Source organism: Stigmatopora argus, chromosome 1 (assembly GCF_051989625.1).
Source record: "Stigmatopora argus isolate UIUO_Sarg chromosome 1, RoL_Sarg_1.0, whole genome shotgun sequence".
In the NCBI taxonomy this organism is placed as follows: domain Eukaryota; kingdom Metazoa; phylum Chordata; class Actinopteri; order Syngnathiformes; family Syngnathidae; genus Stigmatopora; species Stigmatopora argus.
In genome coordinates, this window is record NC_135387.1 from 5,407,818 (window position 1) to 5,427,799 (window position 19,982).

Here is a 19,982-nt window from a genome sequence, read left to right on the forward strand (position 1 = left end):
AGAGAGGCAGCTTAAGACACACAAGGATCAGACCGGTGAAATCAATAGCTGATCAGGAACCAAGGACGATACACTAAGGCAAATGTGAAAAAAACAAACCATGAATAATCCAATATTTTTTGTATCTTAAACAAGGATTGTCAAAGGTGTTGAAAGGTATTGATGAATTGATGTATCAAGATACAATGTCTGATTGGAAAAGAATCAATAGTCTGCGATCGGCTGGCCACCGATTCAGCGTGTCCCCCGCCTCTGGCCTGGAGAAAGCTGGGATTGGCTCCAGCACCCCCTGCGGCCCTAATGAGGATAAAGCGATTCAGAAATGAGAGATTCAATAATTTGCCTGGTTGCTGTTGCACTTCCACCATCCTCTCACTATGAAGACTATATCTCTTCAACATCGGCAGCATGAGTAGGGGAATACTGGTCGCGTGGATGTACGTAATGAACTGCTTTGCATTTTCAGTTTAGTTCGCTTGCGTACTGTTTTGGGTGTCTTATGCATTTTGTCCTTGTAAAGTTAATCTTTCTAGCCAAAAACACTTAAAATTGAATAGTTTCAGTACATTTATCATGTTCAGTCTGATGCTGCTTAGGTTACAAAGTTTAAAGTTTTGCATGTTAATGCTAAATTTTCTTAAGATTTTAAATTATCACAGCGGCCCGGTATTGAAGTGGGTACCACGTTCGCCTCACAGTTCTGAGATCGAATGTTGAATCCCCGGTGGGTTCGGACCTTCCTATGTGCATTTTGCATGTTGTCCCCAAGCCTGGGTGGGTTTTCTCCAGGTAATATGGTTTCCTCCCACTTCCCATAAACACGCATGGTAGTAATTGGCCCTGGCGTCTGCTGGTGCTCAGAGTGTCCTCCGCCTATTGCCCATAGTTGGCTGGGATAGACTCCAACACCCCTCAACTCACTAAAAATAAAAGCCTAATTTTTAGCAGCTCTTTCTAAGTTTTCTCTCTCAAATCAACCTTTTAATCAAAATACATTTTCTGAACAATGTGTTGAACAACCCATTTTCCGCAGGCATTCAAGGAGAAGTCCACGTTAAAGAGGTGCTGGCTTCGTCCTTAAATAGGTGTCACCTGAATTCCACCTTTTTACAAAAGAACGATGACCTCGCTGATTGAAGGCCACATTGCTATTGATACTGCTGAACATAAATTGCCCAATTAGTTTTCTACTGCCCCTACTGGTAAGTTGTTTGGCATGTAGCAATAATATACTGAAAATGTGAATTAATCAGGTTTGTCACATTGAATTTCTATTCTTTTTAACACTACTGCATATGCGTTTATTTATGCAAACTTAGTTTTTAAAGTCTAAAGGGCTGGCACAACCTGGAAAAGAAAAACTCATCTCGGAACTGTCTTATTGGTGGAGGGAGAGATTCATTCATTCATTGTAAACACAAAATCTTAACAATATCAACTTTGAAGGCTGACAATGGGGTTTTGAAATGAAAAAATCATCTTAACCATTGACATTGAGAGCTTTGTTAGAACTATTTAAAAAAACATGCTTAATTAATGTCTTTTAATGCCATTTAATGAATAATTGAAGTGCAAATCTTGCATACTACCCCTTTGATGAGTTGAGACCGAGTCTTCCCATTTTGGGATGACAAGGTTACATGAAATCCAATACTATACTGTATCCCTAGTTAAAAGTTTTTAAGACCTTTCCAAGTGGAGTCATTTATCCACTTTTTCATTGCCTTGTGTGGCCTTGAACTGTAGAAGTTATAAACCTAAAGAAGAATGTGTCTGTCTATTCCATATTTGCGAGCCTAAGAGGACAGCATATTATGTCTAAAATGCCTTTCCTATTCCTGCATCCTCACCCTCTTGCCACTGGAACAACGAAATTTCCCGAATACGGGATGAATAAAGTTATCCAATCCAATCCAATCTGTATCTTCAGCTGAATGTTACTGCCAATATATTGTACTTTACATACTTGGGAACTATCAGACTTCATAACTAGAGGACACCAAGTACGCATGAAGAGGTACTATAGTGAAAATCACACATGCAAACAGCAGTCAACATTTTTTTCAGGGCTGATTTTCCAAAGCCAGAACTTCATTCCAAGTGTTTATTTTTTACTTTTTTTGCAAATAGCCAGAACAATGCGTTCATATCCTCAAAGATGGCGCAGCTGACTTTGGGTACCAGGCGGGGCACATCCTGAATTGGTAACCAGCCAGGGGACAACCTGAATTGGTAACCAGCCGATCGCAGGGCACAAGGAGACAGACAACCATTCACTCACACTCATACCTGGTGGCAATTTGGAGTGTTCAACCAGCCTACCCTGCATGTTTTTGGAATGTAGGAGGAAACCGGAGAACAGAGAACCCACGCAAGCCTGGGGAGAACATGCAACCTCCACAGTGAGGATCCACCTAGGATCGAACCCCCAACTGCAGAACTGTGAGGCTGATGTGCCAACCACTCGCCCGCCAGGCCGCCCAGAACAATGCAATTACCAAAAATATAATTACTGTGTGTCATATGGGAAATATTTCATATCCATCAAAAATAAACATCTGGTGAGTGAGTTTCCGGAACAAAATCCAGAAGAAAGTGTGTCTTATTTGGTCAGGATTCAAAATCACAACCTCTATCTTATAGTAAACCCTGCTTGGCAAAACTATCTGGCCCTGAAAAGGTGAGGGGGCCACTGATCCACTTTTAGCCAATAGTGCCTTTAGGAATTCACCTGAGATCTCGCCTTCCAGCTTGACTCAGTGACAGGTTGGACTTTATGCAAACTGTGTGGTGAGAGTAAATTGAATGTCATTCTGGTTTTGCTGAGATGGCTGCCCTCAAAAGTCCTAGATGTATTGTACGCTTACTTTTATGCAGCCACATTCTGCAGTGAATTAAATTGCAGTTTCTTCAAAATGATTGGGTATTTTTCAAATTTTTACTGAGACTTTTCATTCAGAACCAGTCTCAAGCAAGTAGCTCCTTGGGGGATCCATTTTCGCATACTTAACTAAAAGGTACTCCAGTAAGAATACCGCTGGGCCTCTGCTGTGTCTACACAAACATTATAAGGATAAACTTCCTTATAAACGGCTCTCTCAACCATGAGTTAACTACGATCATTATTTACCTTTCCGGTGTCATACCTCCCCTGGGAAAGAAGCAACTATTGCAGAACAACATAACTGTTGTACCATTTCATGTCAGCTGTGCATGCATGTGGAAGTTATGCCAAAACACAGCTTTTCATTTTGCCATAATTGAGTTTTGTATCGAAAAGAACAATTTGCCATGATTGAGTTTTGTAGGGAAAAGAACAATCACAAACATCACAAACTTATTGGAGATAGAATGGTACTACGTAGTTATAAATGCTTCAACATGAAGTATTTAGGTTACCAAGCTTTGATGGCAAACTTTTTGTTCCAAAATACAAAAAAAAACAACCAAGTAATGAAACATTAAACAAAGTCAACCCTTTTCTGAAACATAAATTCACTACCTGTATACAGTATTTTATTGTCGTGATATTGCCATGGGCTATTTTTCGAAACTTAGCTGGCCTCCCATTCCTTAGCAGGAAGCAGCGTTTCCGTGATGCTGAAAATGAGGTTAGCATGCTGTAGGCAGACAAAAGCAAGCTTGTGCAGGGTGGCAGCCATCATGACAGGGGAGCCCGGTGGAAGCCTGACCTGAAAACGGGGCGCTGGAGGCAGACCCAAACGCTGCCCCATTTAGAGTAGCGGCCAACGGCAGAGTATGAGCGTGACACCTTTTGTGGGTAGTCTTTCTGGGACCATGGACCTCTGGAAGGCGATGAGTTCAGTTCAAGATTTGTGTGCCTTCGACCAACATTTGTCATGGAGTTGTTTCTTGGGTTACTTACATAATTTTAAGATGTGTGATTACATTTGTGTTGGACGTACATTTACTCAGCTGCCATATCCAATTTCACACCATTGGAAAATAGCAGTTTTTATTCATTTTAATGGCTTAATAATTTTCTTTTCTTTTCTTGCATACATACTTGTATTTGCATACATGTTCCATTCAAAATTTGTATACTTTTATCATTTTAAAAGGGCTTAGGGGGTATTAAAGACTGTTGAATGAATTTTAAAAGTTGGCATTGAGTATAAGTCGCAGGCCCAGCCAAACTACAAAAAAAGTGTTATATTTAGTCCGGAAAATACAGATAGGTTGTTGATTCCATATGTATGTTTAGATGATCATTGCTAACATTAGTTTGTAGTTTTTTAGCCTTAGTCTTTTCTGTTCGAAATGCAGGAATAATATTATAAAAATTTGTGATACATTATTATAATTATTACAGACGCTCCCCTACTTACGAACATTCAATTTACGAACAACGGTACATACGAACAAGTCTGCAAATTGCGTTTAAGTCGAAAAATGTTCGTAAGTCCAATTTTGTATTTTTTTCCGAGTAGTGCTTCTTTCCGCCGCTAATACGCCTGGCGCTGTGAGGGCTCAGCTCACCCAGCATCTACCTTCTTCGTTGCAATGTGGAAGTGCGTGACGTATCTCCAGTGCGCAAAAAACCTTTTTCATTTGTATCATTAAATATCTCGTGCATCCATTATTGAATATGGTTGGTAAAAAGTGAAAGGCTTCTATTGAGGGAGTTGTAAGGAAGAGGCAAGCCATTTCATTTGAAACGAGTGGCAATAATAACGAAGCTTGATGCGCGTGAGAGTGATGAGCGTTGCACATATAACAACTTGAATCGTTCGACCGTCAGTACCATTTATAAACAAAGATCAAGCAGCAGGACCCAAATATTGAACGTTGCACAAAGTTTGCAAATCAATTGAATGATGCCATACAGTGCTACCGCATCATTTATGATGAAAAAAAGAAGAAAACTGTGCAATCGTCGTTAGATCGCTTCTTTCGGCCAGTTTCTAATACATAAATCTCTTTCTCTCTCTCTATACAGTACTGTACATATTCTCTCCATTTTATTAAATGTTTTTTTCAGTACAAACCAATGCGTGTTACTTATACAAGCCTTAAACATACAAGTGCACTTATATAAACCTTCAATATACTTATATAGGCCTTAAACATAAATTATAATACAAAATATAGCACTGAATCAACTTACAAACAAATTCAACTTATGAACAATCGCTCGGAACCTAACTCGTTCGTAAGTAGGGGAGCGTCTGTATTATTATTATTATTATTTAAATCTAATTGTCTACTAGCATTAAATTCAAAATGATTGCATGAGTACCTTTCAGAATTTTTATTGAATGATAATAAAAGAGAAACTTTGGCAACAAGGTTGCCAGTGGGACAGAATGTGAATGTCGATCACTTGCAGGGGCTGTAAATGAGTTAAGATTTTAAAACCTTTCAAGTAGATGTCAAACAAGTTAAGAAAGTTACTTAAGATACACATTATTTATAAATAATAAAATACAATTTTATAGTGGCGGCTTGAGTGGTTAGCGTGTCCGCCTCACAACTCTGGGGTCCTGGGTTCATAACTAGGTCAGTGTGGAGTTTGTATGTTCGGGCCTGCGTTGGTTTTATCTGGGTACTCCTGTTTCATTCCACATTCCAAAGACATGCATGGTAGGCTGATTGGACACTCTAAATTGCCCCTAGGTATGGGTGTAAGTGTGCATGGTTGTCCGTCTCCTTGTGCCCTGTGATCGGCTGGCCACCAATTCAGGATGTCCCCCGCCTCTGGCCTGAAGTCAGGCTCCAGCGGCCGCCACGCCTCCGTTCAGAAAATGAAATGAAATTAAACTTATTTATTATCTATTGTATTTAAGTCTACAATGTCTTTTCCTGTGTGTGTTTTCACCTTCTTGCTACTGCAACAATGTGAATTTCCCAATTACGGAATGAATAAAGTTTAATCTAATCTAATATTTTTGCATTTAGATCCCCATCTTTCATCCTAAAGGGGATGAGGTAGGTATTTTCAATATTAACCCGCTGTGGGACAGGAGAGACCATAAAAAGGGATTTGTCAACACTAGTAGTTCACAGACCAGAGGCGGACCCGGTGTTTTCTGTCTGGAATCACCGAGGAATCTGGGGGTGAGGAAGAGCCAGAAGGAGAGTCAGCCATCATGTCAAAGTTGCACAGCACGCTTTGCTATTAATAATTGAAAGCGCTGAATTCAACAGCACATTTTATTAGACTGATTGTTGACAGACACCTGTTTGGTTCAATTCAAGCCTATAACTGAGAAAATCTACACTTAATTGTAACATCGCGAGAAAAAACATGCAAATTTGGAATGACTTACATGCCTATGTACATTAATGATGAAATGCGATCAGATCTCCACACCAGGTTATAGAAAATTTTATAATTGCATTGTTTTTTGAAACCATTTGAAGCCTTTTTCCTAAGACTATTTTTAAGTGTTGTTAACAAAGAGGTGTTATGGATGCTGGGAAAAAAATCAAAATCTTCATAGAATCTTAATCTAGGATCCAGAAAAATGGATGTTTCGATTTACTGACTCAGTTTTGAAATGCAAAAGAGACCATTGATGAGAATCGCAAAGAAAAAAATGTCTCATCTCATGTCTCATTTTCTGAGCCGCTTTATCCTCACTAGGGTCGCGTGGTGCTGGAGCCTATCACAGCTGACTTCTGGCCAGAGGCGGGGGACACCCTGAATTGATGGCCAGCCAATCGCAGGGCACAAGGAGACAAACAACCATTCATGCTCGCACTCATACCTAGGGGCAATTTAGAGAGTCCAATCAGCCTACCATGTATTTCTTTGGAATGTGGGAGGAAACCGGAATACCCGGAGAAAGCCCACGCAGGCCCGGGGAGAACATGCAAACTCCACACAGGTGGACCGACCTGGATTTGAACCCAGCGCCCCTACTGTGAGGCCAACGTGCTAACCACTCATCCGCCGGGCCGCCCAGAAAAAAAATGTATGCGACAACCCCCCGCTCTAAATCATTTTATTGGAGTAGAAATTTGGTGTCATTATTTATTAACATCGTATAATGTGATGCGTGGGCAAAAAAATGCTGTATTTCTGAATCGACTTGAAACATGAAGTATTTACTAAATGTAAAAATATAATAATAGGCACCACAGAAGGTTGCATTTAATTTGAGTGGTTAGTGCATCGGCCTCAAAGTTCTGGGGTTGCATGGGTTTTCTCTGTGTATTCCGGTTTCCTCCCACATTCCAAAAACGTGCATGTGGGTTGGTTGGAAAGTCTAAATTAACCCTAGTTATGAGTGTGAGCGTGAATGGTTGTCTGTCTCCCCATGCCCTGTGATTGGTTGGCCACAAATTCAGGGTCTCCCCCGCCTCGTACTCAAAGTCAGCTGGGATAGGCTCAAGCACCAAGCCTAATGAGGATAAGTGGTTCAGAAAATGAATGAATGAAGGAATGAATGATTAATAATAGTACAATTTTTCGGTCTGGAAAAAAAGGGTAATTGGCCCGTTCGAAATGTATTCTGTAATAATCATGGCATTACTATTTAGAGGAGCATCTATGTCTTGTTATGAGATCACACTTCATACCGTCACATTGGTATTGCCCCTACCAAAAGGATTTACTTTCTCTTGCAGCAGTATTTGTTGCTTTTTAACAGGATTAAACTCTAAAACGGGGCGGACCGGCGGCTGAGTGGTTAGCGCATCGGCTTCACAGTGGGAGACCTGGGTCCACCTGTATGGAGTTTGCATGTTCTCCCCGGGCATGCGTGGGTTTTCTCCAGGTACTCCGGTTTCCTCCCACATTCCGAAGACATGCATGGTAGGTTGATTGGACATTCTAAAATGCCCATAGGTATGAGTGTGAGCGTGAATGGTTGTTTGTCTCCTTGTGCCTTGCAATTGGCTGGCCAACAATCAACAATTCAGGGTGTCCCCTGCCTCTGGCCCAAAGGCAGCTGAGATAGGCTCCAGCACCCCCGTGACTCTAGTAAGGATAAAGCGGTTCAGAAAATGAGATGAGTTGAGAACTCTAAAATGGTTTCCTACCATCAGCAGGTAGAGGTGTCCTCAGGACAAAGGTTAGAGGGTATGTTTGCTGCGTGCGAAGGAACAATGAGTGGAGGACTGTGGGAGGCAAAGAAGGTTAGTGGTTAAGTGTGGAGCATCATGGTAAATTGGTTTATACTTTTCTAACGTCAAGGTACTTCAGAGCACTTTACATTACTTCCTTATCCACCTACTGATAAGTTAGCATCAGGAGCAACCAACACTGCACCACTGATCTATGCCGCTCCACATGACACAATTGTATCCACAGAAATCCGGACGGGATTCTCACAATTTGCTCTTTGTTTTGTATTCTGGGCAAAATAAATTCTCCCAAATTCAAGAAAAATTGTGATCTCAAATGAGTTAGACACTGTTTTTCAATAATATTAAACAAACACAGATATAATAGTAATAACTGGCACCCTACCAATGTAGATGATGGATGCACATGCTAGCGTGGCGAACAAAGTGATCAGCATCAGATGGTAGGAGTCATCTAGTGGAATTTCCCCCTCTTTGTTTACAAGTGGTGCGGCAGCTGCTATAGAAGAGTTCAGGTTAAATCACAGCCTATTTTTTTATAGGCTTTTCTATTTAAAAGGGTGGGAATATCAACAGCAAAGTACAATTTATTAACTACAGCACAATGTAGTGCTTCAGTAATGCAATGGAATCAGGATTTTGCAAGCTGTAGCAACCCAATTAGTAAAATCCTTCATAGATACAAAAAAATAATCTGACATGATACTGATACTACAAAAGTCCTCAACAATAGCAAATTGTAACTCAGGCCCCATTTACACGGTAATGCTCAGATACCAAAATGCAATGATTGTGTATAGGAAAGCCTCACGTTCTTACTGTGATGTTGAAAACAGAAAGCAAAAACACAAAGCGAAGCCACCGCCTGAATGATAAAGTCAGCAGACTGTCGTGTTCCAATGACATTATCATGTCAATATCAGCTCCCTCTTTTCCTCCTGCATCATTGGTCTGCGTTGTTTTGTATTAATATAATTGGTGTGTAATGTATTCTTGTGCTAAACGTCATTTAACTGCTTTGCACAAATGCATAATGAGGCTCTTGCCTCACCATACGGGGCAACTGTGAGACGAGGAAAATCTGACTGTGCCTCTCCAAACATGAACCTCACGCCACTTATGTGGAGTGAGATTAGCATGGCTCCCAGTTGACGTTACGTATATTTCGCTGTACGGGAAGTATTCATTTTCCCATTTGTCCCATTTCACCCTCCATCCATTCGGAACCCACCAGGCTGCATTTTCTAATTGGCCGTCAGAAATGTTGAAAAACATTTGCATGTACATACCACCTGAGCTGAGAAGAATGTTTTAAGAAAAATGTGTGTGGCATAGTAAAACTGTAGGGCATGATGCATTCACATGCAATTCCGGCATCGACCGAACAGAGAGCGCAGTGGTGTGCACGGAAAACTGTAATGGGTTACTTTGTTTATTCAGTCAGAGCCAGCATAATGAACGGGCCATTAGAACACAGCCATCTCGTCGAAACAGTGCGTTAAAGAATTAGCATTCATGAGGTGTTAAAAAATTACTCCGATTGAATCATTTTTAGGAGACGGCCTCATTGTGACTAGCCATTAACCCAAAGAGGACCACTGACCTTGCGTGTAGGCACTCAATTCAGCGACGTGTATCAAGGTGATTGGGATCATGAGACTCTGACCCAAGAAGGTGCTGTTAATGGTGACAGAAGCAGAGGCAGTTGCTCGGAGATGGAAGGCCTGGATGCTTAACTTCAAGTGAGGTGCAGGGCTGCTGTTTGCCTCGATTGTTTGAATACCAATGTCAGGAGAACTGGAGACCACCTAACATACAGAAGGTTGTTTTTCTATATTAGTTTTCCTTACACAGAACAAGGTATCATTATACAAGAGAGAAAATGCTATTGCCACTGACTTCCATGCCAGCTAGTGCAGCAGCAGGACCAAAAACCGTAAGCTCTGCCGATGGGTGCAGGGTGGAGAGGATTAGCTCAGTCAGGTCACAATAGAGGCCGAGTTCTATAGGCAGTCTGACGCTGATCTGCTCCCCTGAAAAGGAGGCATCCTTCAGGCCTGCTTTTACTAGCAGGTTGGGCATGGGCATGCTTATAAATCTGGTCAGCTGGTCTGCCATTGGCTGAAAGTTCATGGAACATGTGTAAAAGCCTGTGGCAAGACAAAAAAAAAGATTGATGATGACAGTTCATTGTGGGAACATTGGTTTTAACTAATATTTTAGCAAGTGTGCCTCGACCAAATGTTGTAATCTTTGCATCTCTGTCAAATTCCTATTTTCCCATTAAAACCTCACTTGGAATTAACAGAGTGGGTGTAGCCTTGACCATGTTGTGAATTCCCTCAGAGGAGTCCAAAACACAAGAAGCTTTTGGCATTAGGTTGCCTCAGCACCTCAATTCATCTACCGACCACTCTTTATGGGGGGTGTTAAATACACTCCTCTGGCTGTGCAGATATTAATTATAGGCAGTGGCGGGCTGTCAGGGCCTTCAAGGCCTTCTCTGCTGGCCTAAGAAATATCTGAATCATATTATATTTTGTCCATCAATACGTACTTATTATTCCAAATGGTCTGTTAGCTTCCTTTCATTGCTTTTCCCCCTGGTTGCACTGCTTCCAGATGTGTGTTTTCATATTGAAGCATTTAACCAATCACATTTCAGCCATTATTTGTTGCCAGATCAGATCTGCCTCAAAGCCTGCACAATCAGTTCTTGCGGGCTCTGCTGCATTAAACTAGACTGTTGCTTTTAACCAATCAGATTTCGAGTTGGCAACCCCACAATGATTGTTCATAGTCGTTAGCATTTTGCTGGCTGGGACATGTCATTGCTTTCACAAACTATGATTGGCTAGTAGGCGGGCCAAAGCAGTACCCAGGCAGCCGAGATCGCAAACTCCACCCACTATGGCCGACAGAAGCAAAAACAAATAGATTCTGTTTGCTCACAAAGCTATTTTCTAGACGGACTTTTTCAGGAAAAAAATGGACATCATTAAGAAAGGGCGGTCAACTCCGAAGCTAGCAAGCCTGTTACAGCCGGGAAAATGGTGTGTGGGGCACTTTCAGCGTGCTAACTTAGCTCCACAAGCAAATAGTATATTGTTGTGTTGATTTAATGCCATTTTCAAAATGGACTATGCCGTAAATATAACAGGACAGGCTCGACTTTCATCATTAGCTTCGATGGCGATAGGAAAGAAGGAAGAAAGAAAGGAGGATGGATATTGTGTAAAAAGGATTTTTGGTGAGTAAAATTACAAATATGGCTATATTCCTAAATAATATTTCAATTGTGGGCCAAGTTCTGATATCTGAAAAGCTCCAGTGTTTGTATTTAAGCTCCAGTGTTTGTATTTAATCACAAAATGCTGCTAGGAAGTGGATTTTACCCCAGTTTAATTTTTGGTGTTTCACCATTGACTTCCATCGCTGTCTTTTCCCGGGAAAAATCACCCCCCTGGCCTCGTTGTAATGTCTCAAAAGCTCCAGTATTTGTATTCAATCAATAAATGATGCTAGGAAGTGGATTTTACCTAATTTTAGTATTTTAGCATTTTTTGTCATTTCACGTATGGACGTATCGACGTTCATCGCTGTCTTTTTACCGGGGAAATGATACTCCGGGCCCGGTTCTGATGTCTAAAAAGCTCCAGTATTTGTATTTAATCAATAAATGCTGTTTTTGGCTGGATTTTACCCCATTTTCGGGCAATGTTTGCCCGTACGCTATTGACGTTCATCGCTGTCTTTTCCCGGGAAAATCACCCCCTGGCCTGGTTTTAATGTCTGAAAAGCTCCAGTATTTGTATTTAATCATGAAATGCTGCTAGGAAGTGGATTTTACCCCATTTTTGTGCATTAATTTATTGATTATTTCTTATGTGTCGCAGCTGTAGCTGCAGTAGAGGTTTTATAGCCATAAAATAGTTTTTGAGGGTTAGATTGATACGTTGAAGGCGCTAGCAGAAAATGCACCGCCCGCCACTGATTATAGCCTGTAAACAGTATACACCTGCCTCTTGTCATGGAGCATGACTACGGTGCCCATGTTTGTTTTGCGACAACCTTGTTCCACAAATCTATGTCACAGATATCAAAACACAGAATGACTAAGGGGACAGTGAATCATCAGATTTATATATATTTCTAAAAACGCAAGGTTACATGGCCTAATCAAATTCCGTAGTGCTCATGGGAATGAAAATCCATCGAGACATACCAGTGTTTGGATCAAAGCTGATATGTGTTTTAAAGATGCTGCGAGCAGGGAAATTAACAGCATGGCTGGTAAAACTGAGTTGACAGATGACAGAGGTTTCTGGTTGCAGTTGTTCTATGGCTTCTCTCTGGGTAGAGGTGCACGTTCCTGTAGGGTATCATTCGCTGGTATAAGCGTTGGGTTAAATCCACTTTTTTTTTTTAACAAAATTACATGTATAGAATGGAAATGTGAAATGAGCTACGCAGAAAGCATTTCAGTGAGTTATTAAACACTCCTCACTATTGATACATTCTGAATTCAAATGTCATGCTAAACTGAGAGAAGTCTGTCATTTCAATTGGTTTTGAGTGGCACAAGGTTCAAAGTAGGGAGTGGGAGAGGTGAAGGGAATGTTGTTCAAGTTTTTACATAAACATTCAGTCATGCTTGTGTTTGTTGGTGAGAAATGATGAGCTGCTTCATACCGATTAGATTTGTTCCTTCTCCTTTGTTTATGAGTAGTACTCTAGTCTGCTTTCCAATTCTAACTGGCAAGGCTTCTGCGATTGCAGCTGTCTTTGTAGATGATTCCACTTTGACCTAATCAGCAGAAAAAAACACATTCAATTAAAGAAAACCCTAACCCTATTCAGGTGCTGCCAGAAGCTAACTCAATGACAACTCATTCAGTCATTTTCTGAACCGCTTATCCTCACAAGGGTCATGGGGCATGCTGGATCTTATCCCAGCTAACTACAGGCTCCAGGCAGGGCACACCCTAAATCGGTGGCCACCCAATCGCAAGCACAAGGAGAGTCAACCAATCGCGCTCACACTCATACCTAGGGGCAATTTAGAATGTTCAACCAACCTACTCTGCATGTTTTCGGGGATGTCGGAGGAAAATGGAGTACCCGGAGAAAACTCACTCAAGCCCGGGAGAAAATGCCAACTCCACACAATGAAGACCGACGCGGTAACCACTTGGCCGCCGGCCCGCTCAATGACAACTTATTCCACATAAGAGATACAAACAAGTAAAACCCAAGGTTCAAAATATTGGGACATCGATTCTTATCCTTTTTTGTACAAAACATTACCTTATTGGATTTGAAATTACAAGCAAAATTTGTATACAACGTCAAGATATTAATCTGTACTAAAATGCAACCAGAAGTTAATATGGAAAAGCAGCTCAAAATCAGTGGTTTGCACTTACTTGTTCAGCAAAACCATGACTGTCGGAGGTAGAATAAAACACTATATTTTAGGATTAATTATAATACTAAATTATAATAAATTACATTAGTAGCTAAATTCTGACATTATACTGTACCTCTCTGTATGATTTTAAAACACCAGGTATCTCATAGTACACGGTAGCAGTCCCATAGTCTCTGGCTACAGCTGCACCAGTTTTGGCGTCTACCTGCAGCGTGGCGTTAGATGAGGAGCTCCAAGTTCCATGGTCTCCTACCAAGGCAAGGCAAATCATTTAGATAGAACAAATGAACAAATTTAGGTTGTGATGAGGTGTGCAGGGAAAGAGGTGGACACAGGGGAGTGAAGTAATCTAAGGTTTTCTTTAATTAACATTCTTTAATTACCTCTGACATCCCACAACCATGCTGGGTATCCTGGTTGAAAACTCTAAATTGCCCCAAGGTATGAGTGTGAGCATGAATTGTTGTACATCTCTATTTGCCCTGCGATTGGCTGGCCACCAATTCTGGGTGACCCCTGCCTTGTGCACTGTTAGCTGGGATTGATAAAATAATCAGAAACACCTGGATGACACGAGAAGCAGCAAGCAGGAAATGCACCAGGAGCGGGAAACAACAGGTGAAATCAATAGGTAATCACAAGGACAAGTCACAAAAGAAAAGCGCCAAGAATAACAAACTGTTAGGGTTAGTTGGGGTTTTGGTTGGTTTGATAAACTTTTTGCAAATTGTGTCCCTCATGGTTTCCCTTCCCTCATGTGATCAGGTGTGTGTACTTTGTAATCAACCCTTGTCTGTCCATTTATACCCAGTGTGTTCGTTAGTCCCTGTGGGATCGTCTACCTTGTTTGTTTCATGCCATGTTCTTTGTTCCTCGTTCCCCCATGTCTTTCCACGTCAGGTTTTATTTTGTTATATATTTCTAAAGTCCTTGTTATTTTCTTGATTCCCTTCCTGCATCAATGATTAAAGTTTTGTTAGGGCAGTCCACACCCTCGTCCCTTAATTGCTTCCCTGCATTTGGGTCCAACTAAGTCCCATGATGCCACACTTTACGTAACACAAACACCAAACTAAACCACCAAAGAACCAATACCTAACAAAGGTAATTCAAAGATCACATGAAAATACCCACACACAGATAATATAACACGTAAAAGTCACATTAAATAATCAGGACAGTTAAAAACAAACAGTTGAAAAAGAGAAGAGGAGAAAAAGGCATATAGCTCTGCTCATCCTGCTTTACTCTTGGGACAACCAGCAGACCCGTTAGCCATATGAGTCAAACAAATCAAGCATGTATTTTGCTCCAATGGCATTAAGTATTTTGTTGACCACCAGTAGTATTTTATAGTCTATCTTTTGACACAGGAAGTTAGTGTAACCACAGACATAACATATTTTTGCCTCTATAGGGCACACTTAAAAGTCTAAAATGTTCTCTAAATGAACGGGCGCCCAATCAATCAGTGTGCCTTGTGTATGCACTAAATTCAAAATTTTGTAGATGTCGCTGTATGACCCTGAAAGCGTGACTGTCAGTGTACATTTCTTCCCAACATGCTATTTGTCTATAGAAAAGGCATGATGTGAAAGGGGGTTCAAGAAAAGAGCACGTACCAATGGGAATGTATATAGTTTTTTCATATGCTTATTTTTTAATTGTTATCTATATTCCTTATAAAGCGTGATTTATGGGTGTATGTGTGTGTGTATGTTAAGATTCTCTTGCTACGTTTGTCTAAACCGTGCAACGTAGAGAGTTGAAATTATTTTCACGGTGGCCAGAAATGGCTGTCGGATCCTAATAGGCGAGTGATTGAATTTCTTCACATTCTCTAAGTGTGTAAACTCAACTTTTATTTGTTACAGCTGAAAGAAGAGTTGATGTATGAATCAGTGTTTTTACATGATGTGCCCTAAACGCACCGCGTGGCTGATTGGTCCGCCAGCGAGTTTCTAGGTGCTCCTGGAACACTTTTTTTTTTGTCGTGACGGGAGTTATAAAACATCCACCCATCCATAAATTACGCTTTATCTATTCTCTAATCCTTATAAAGCGTGATGGATCCATCATCCATGTGATGATGGATGTGTGTGCACTTGGAAACTCGCTGGCGGAAATTCTTTCTAAAATGACGTTTGTAAATGACGTGGAAAGGCGTCTTGGGTCAGTGCGTCCAGCACCGTCGTGTCTCACCGAGTCTTTCCATCACGAAAAAAAGTGTTTCGGGAGCAGGAATAGATAAAGCGTGAATTATGGATGGGTATATGTTTAATGTTAACATTCTCACCCTACTTTTGTCCAAACCCTGCATCGTAGAGAGGTGACATTATGGTGGCCAGAAACGGCTGTCGGATCCAAACCGTGCATCGTATAGAGTTGACATTATGGTAGCCAGAAATGGCTGTTGAATCCTAATAGAGGAGTGATTGGATTTCTTTACCTTCTCTAAGTGTGTAAACTGAAGCTTTGAGCATTTGCAAGTATTATCGATGAGTATGCCTGACCTGAAATATGTTAGCTTGCTGCTCTCTTGTGGTGGTTTAAGTTAGTTGTATGAACTACGCAACAGCACCGCTATTGTGTGAGTATTTATTTTCGTCACATTTTCATTTTGGTTTATAATGTTTTACCAAAATTAACACCCAAACATTGCTTAAATACAGTGGTACCTCGACATACGAGTGCCCCGACATACGAGCAATTTGAGATACGAGACAAATTTTGATATACGAGCAGACAGCGGACGCGAGAGGCTGCTCATAAGAACATCATGGGCACTGTCTCTCTCTCCGCAACTCCCTTGTGTAATGTCTCTCTGGTCACAATTCCCTCGTGTAATTTGTCTGCGAGCACTGGGCTGAGCGTTGCATTTTTACAGTGTTTTTTTCTCCCCGTTAGTCAGTGCGAATGGCGTATCTACTACTTCTCGTTGGCAAGTGGTCGTGCGTTATCCTATTGTGGGGACATTTGTGTGCATTGTTTTGGGAATATTTTGAAGGGAATACAAAACCAAACAATCGATAGGTTGCATCTGAAAGTCAGGGTGGAGGCGGGGCAAATAGAGCCAACCCGGGAGAAGAAAGGTATCAAAATTTAAAACAAAATTAGAATTAAGTTTAGTGTGAGGTTAGTTTAAACTTATTTTTGAGTGTTTCTGCATCGTAATCCAAGTTTATTCAAACTTGTTTATGTTATGTTACGAGAGCGTTGCCGTGCAAAAAGTCTTCGGCTACTTCAGTTACTGGGGTTGGTCAGACTTACGCTCAGCGTAGAAGTGGCCGGCGAAGAGCCGCTAAGGCTATAACAGCTGCTCGGGCTGATGAGACTGAGGAACTGTGTGCTATTCGCATTGGCCAAATGGCTGAATCAGCGACCGCTGCTTGGGCTGTTTTGGTATCCTACTGATGCTTTGGTTTAATTGAATTTAACTGCTGAATTGCTTGTCATATCATATCTGTACATTTTGTTTGATTGATTTGAAGTGCTGAAATTATTCTGTCCATAATTGTATACATGTTTGCTGTGTTATGCGTGTAACGGAAATTTTCCTTTCTCATCTAACCCATTTGTCAGAACAGATTTTTTTTTAATAGCGCAACAATTGTCTTTTGGTTCTAAACAAGCAGGTGGAACCAGCGAAGCCGGGCCCCCCTGCTTGTATTTAATATATACACTTCTAGATAATTATACTTGTGTACTCTAATTTTTATATAGGGGCGAACACGTAGTGTGGTATATACTAATAATAGATGTGATCCTACTTCGCGATTTCGACATTCGCCGCGAAAAAAGAGGAATTAGTCTATCAGATTCAATAACTGTCCCCTGCTATGGCATATATATATATATATATATATATATATATATATATATATATATATATATATATATATGCACATCCTTTTTCGGGATTATCAAAATAAATGTTAAAGTCACTCTCCGAGCAAATGCATCAAAAGCCTTCCATCGTATTTGGGTGGTCTATAAATTGTTTTACCTTTATGACAATGTATCAGTGGCGGGCCATTAGGGCCTTCAAGGCCTTCTCTGCTGGCCTAAGAAATATCTGAATCATATTATATTTTGTCCATCAATACTTATTATTCCAAATGGTCTGTTAGCTTCCTTTCATTGCTTTTCCCCCTGGTTGCACTGCTTCCAGATGCGTATTTTCATATTGAAGCATTTAACCAATCACATTTCAGCCATTATTTGTTGCCAGGATCAGAAATCTGCCTCAAAGCCTTCACAATCAGTTCTGCGGGCTCTGATGCATTAAACAAGACTGTTGCTTTTAACCAATCAGATTTCGAGTTGGCAACCCCACAATGCTTTTTCGCAGCCATTGGCATTTTGCTGGCTGGAATACGTCATTGCTTTCACCAACTATGATTGGCTAGCTATAGAGAGTAGGCGGGCCAAAGCCATAGTGAGGCAGCCAGAGATCGCAAACTCCACCCACAATGGCCGACAGAGGCAAAAACAAATGGATTTGGTTGCAGATTTGCTCACAAAGCTATTTTCCAGACAGACTTTTACAGAAAAGAATGGACATCATTAAGAAAGGGCGGTCAACTCTGAAGCTAGCAAGCCTGTTACAGCCGAGAAAAGGGTGTTTGCGCCACTTTCAGTGCGCTAACTTAGCTGCACAAGCAAATATATTGTTGTGTTGATTTAAAGCCATTTTCAAGACGGACAATGCCGGAAATATGACAGGACAGGCTCGACTTTCATCATTAGCTTCGATGGCGATAGAAAAGAAGGAAGAAAGAAAGGAGGATGGATATTGTTTACAGTTAAAAAGGATTGTTGGTGAGTATAATATGGCTATATTCCTAAATAATATTTCAATTGTGGGCCCGGTTCTGATATCTGAAAAGCTCCATTGACGTTTATCGCTGTCTCTTCCTGGGAAAATCACCCCCCTGGCCTGGTTTTAATGTCTGAAAAGCTCCAGTATTTGTATTTAATCATGAAATGCTGCTAGGAAGTGGATTTTACCCCATTTTTGTGCATTGATTTATTGATTATTTTTATGTGTCGCAGCTGTAGCTGCAGTAGAGGTTTTATAGCCATAAAATAGTTTTTGAGGGTTGGATTGATACGTTGAAGGCGCTACCAGAAAATGCACGGACCGCCACTGCAATGTATTCATACATTCATGCATTTAAAACCAATCATATCATGTCGCACTAAAGCAACTAATGTTTCTGGGGGTGGACTCATAACTACCATGCTGTTATCCTGACTTAACCAGGTTTCTGTTAAAACATAATGTACTAACCAAAACCTTAGACTAAAATTGATGATGATTAATAACATTTCAGCGGCTATTGCAAGTCTCTCACCTTGCTGAGTGGCCAGTTGAGTAGTAAAACAAATGACGAAGCCCACCGCCACTGTCTGAAACTCTTCTGGCTGGATGGCATACTCCACAGGAAGTGGAATGTAATCTGCCACAACTGTGTTTTCATTGTCATGCACAGACAGCAGCGTAAGGCCTATGTTGACTGTCTTCACTGTCCAGGTACGGTTACCAGGGCCAGAGCTGACCTGCACCAGATCATGCCTGACAGGCACAAGCAAACCATTTTTAAAATTCGATCACAACAAGCAGATCTTTGAATGTTAGTTTACCGTAATTACTCGAATATAACACGCAGGTTTTTGCAAAATAATTAATTCCAATAGTTGGGGGTGCGTGTTATAATCAAAAACAATTTTTTTTTTTTTTTTTTTTTTTTTTTTTTGTGTGTGTCTTGTTACATGGCCCTTAGCCTGGTGCTTTTTCTTGCCAAATAAATTGAATTGAAATTGAATTGAATAAAATAAATTACAAATTTTCGATCGAAAAAAGCATTGTCAAACTCACTTTGACGCACGGATTTTACGTCATCTCGTAGAGCCGACGCACGGATTTGACGTCATCTCGTGAAGCCGAGACCACCACTGCCCCCCTCTAGCCTCGTACCCGTCTCAGTTCACCCTCTCTCAGTTCAGTGTTATAATCAATAACTAAAATAAATTACAAATTTTCGATCGAAAAAAGCATTGTCAAACTCACTTTGACGCACGGATTTTACGTCATCTCGTAAAGCCAATCGGATGATGTGTTGTGGGAGGAAGAGGAAGTGGATGAAGGAAGCGTGGACGTTGATAGGATTCTCAATGAAGAGATGTATGAGAGGACAGACAAAGAGAGAGAGGAACTTTTCATTTGAAGGATTCTAATGAATAAATTTGTTTGAACAAAACAATCGTGAAACGAAGAAAAAAAGGTAAGATTTCTGATTTTCGTCAGCGGGAAATTTTAGGTGCGCACTATATTCGAGTACTGCGTTTTTCCAGATTTTTTTGGCCCAAAGTTATACCTGCGTGTTATTTTCGAGTGCGCGTTATATTCGAGTAATTACGGTAATTCATTTTTACATTAATCACTTAACTTGTAACTATGTGTAACTATGCCTTTCCTGTATCTGCATTCTCACCC

At 40.8% G+C, this 19,982-nt stretch overlaps 1 protein-coding gene across 1 annotated transcript in view; it reads right to left on the reverse strand.

The window, feature by feature from the left end:
- Window positions 1-2,357: 2,357 nt before the first annotated feature.
- Window positions 2,358-19,982, reverse strand: part of LOC144081015 (nuclear pore membrane glycoprotein 210-like) — a 45,020-nt gene continuing 27,395 nt past the window's right edge. Inside the window, exons 24-32 of the mRNA XM_077608415.1 lie at window positions 18,841-19,061; window positions 13,596-13,732; window positions 12,745-12,859; window positions 12,278-12,424; window positions 9,952-10,202; window positions 9,656-9,860; window positions 8,438-8,551; window positions 8,008-8,085; window positions 2,358-6,072 (exon numbers count right to left, since the gene is read on the reverse strand). Of these exons, the coding sequence (XP_077464541.1) occupies window positions 6,014-6,072; window positions 8,008-8,085; window positions 8,438-8,551; window positions 9,656-9,860; window positions 9,952-10,202; window positions 12,278-12,424; window positions 12,745-12,859; window positions 13,596-13,732; window positions 18,841-19,061 (1,327 nt within the window). The 3' untranslated portion in view covers window positions 2,358-6,013. The remainder of the gene's footprint in view (window positions 6,073-8,007; window positions 8,086-8,437; window positions 8,552-9,655; window positions 9,861-9,951; window positions 10,203-12,277; window positions 12,425-12,744; window positions 12,860-13,595; window positions 13,733-18,840; window positions 19,062-19,982) is intronic.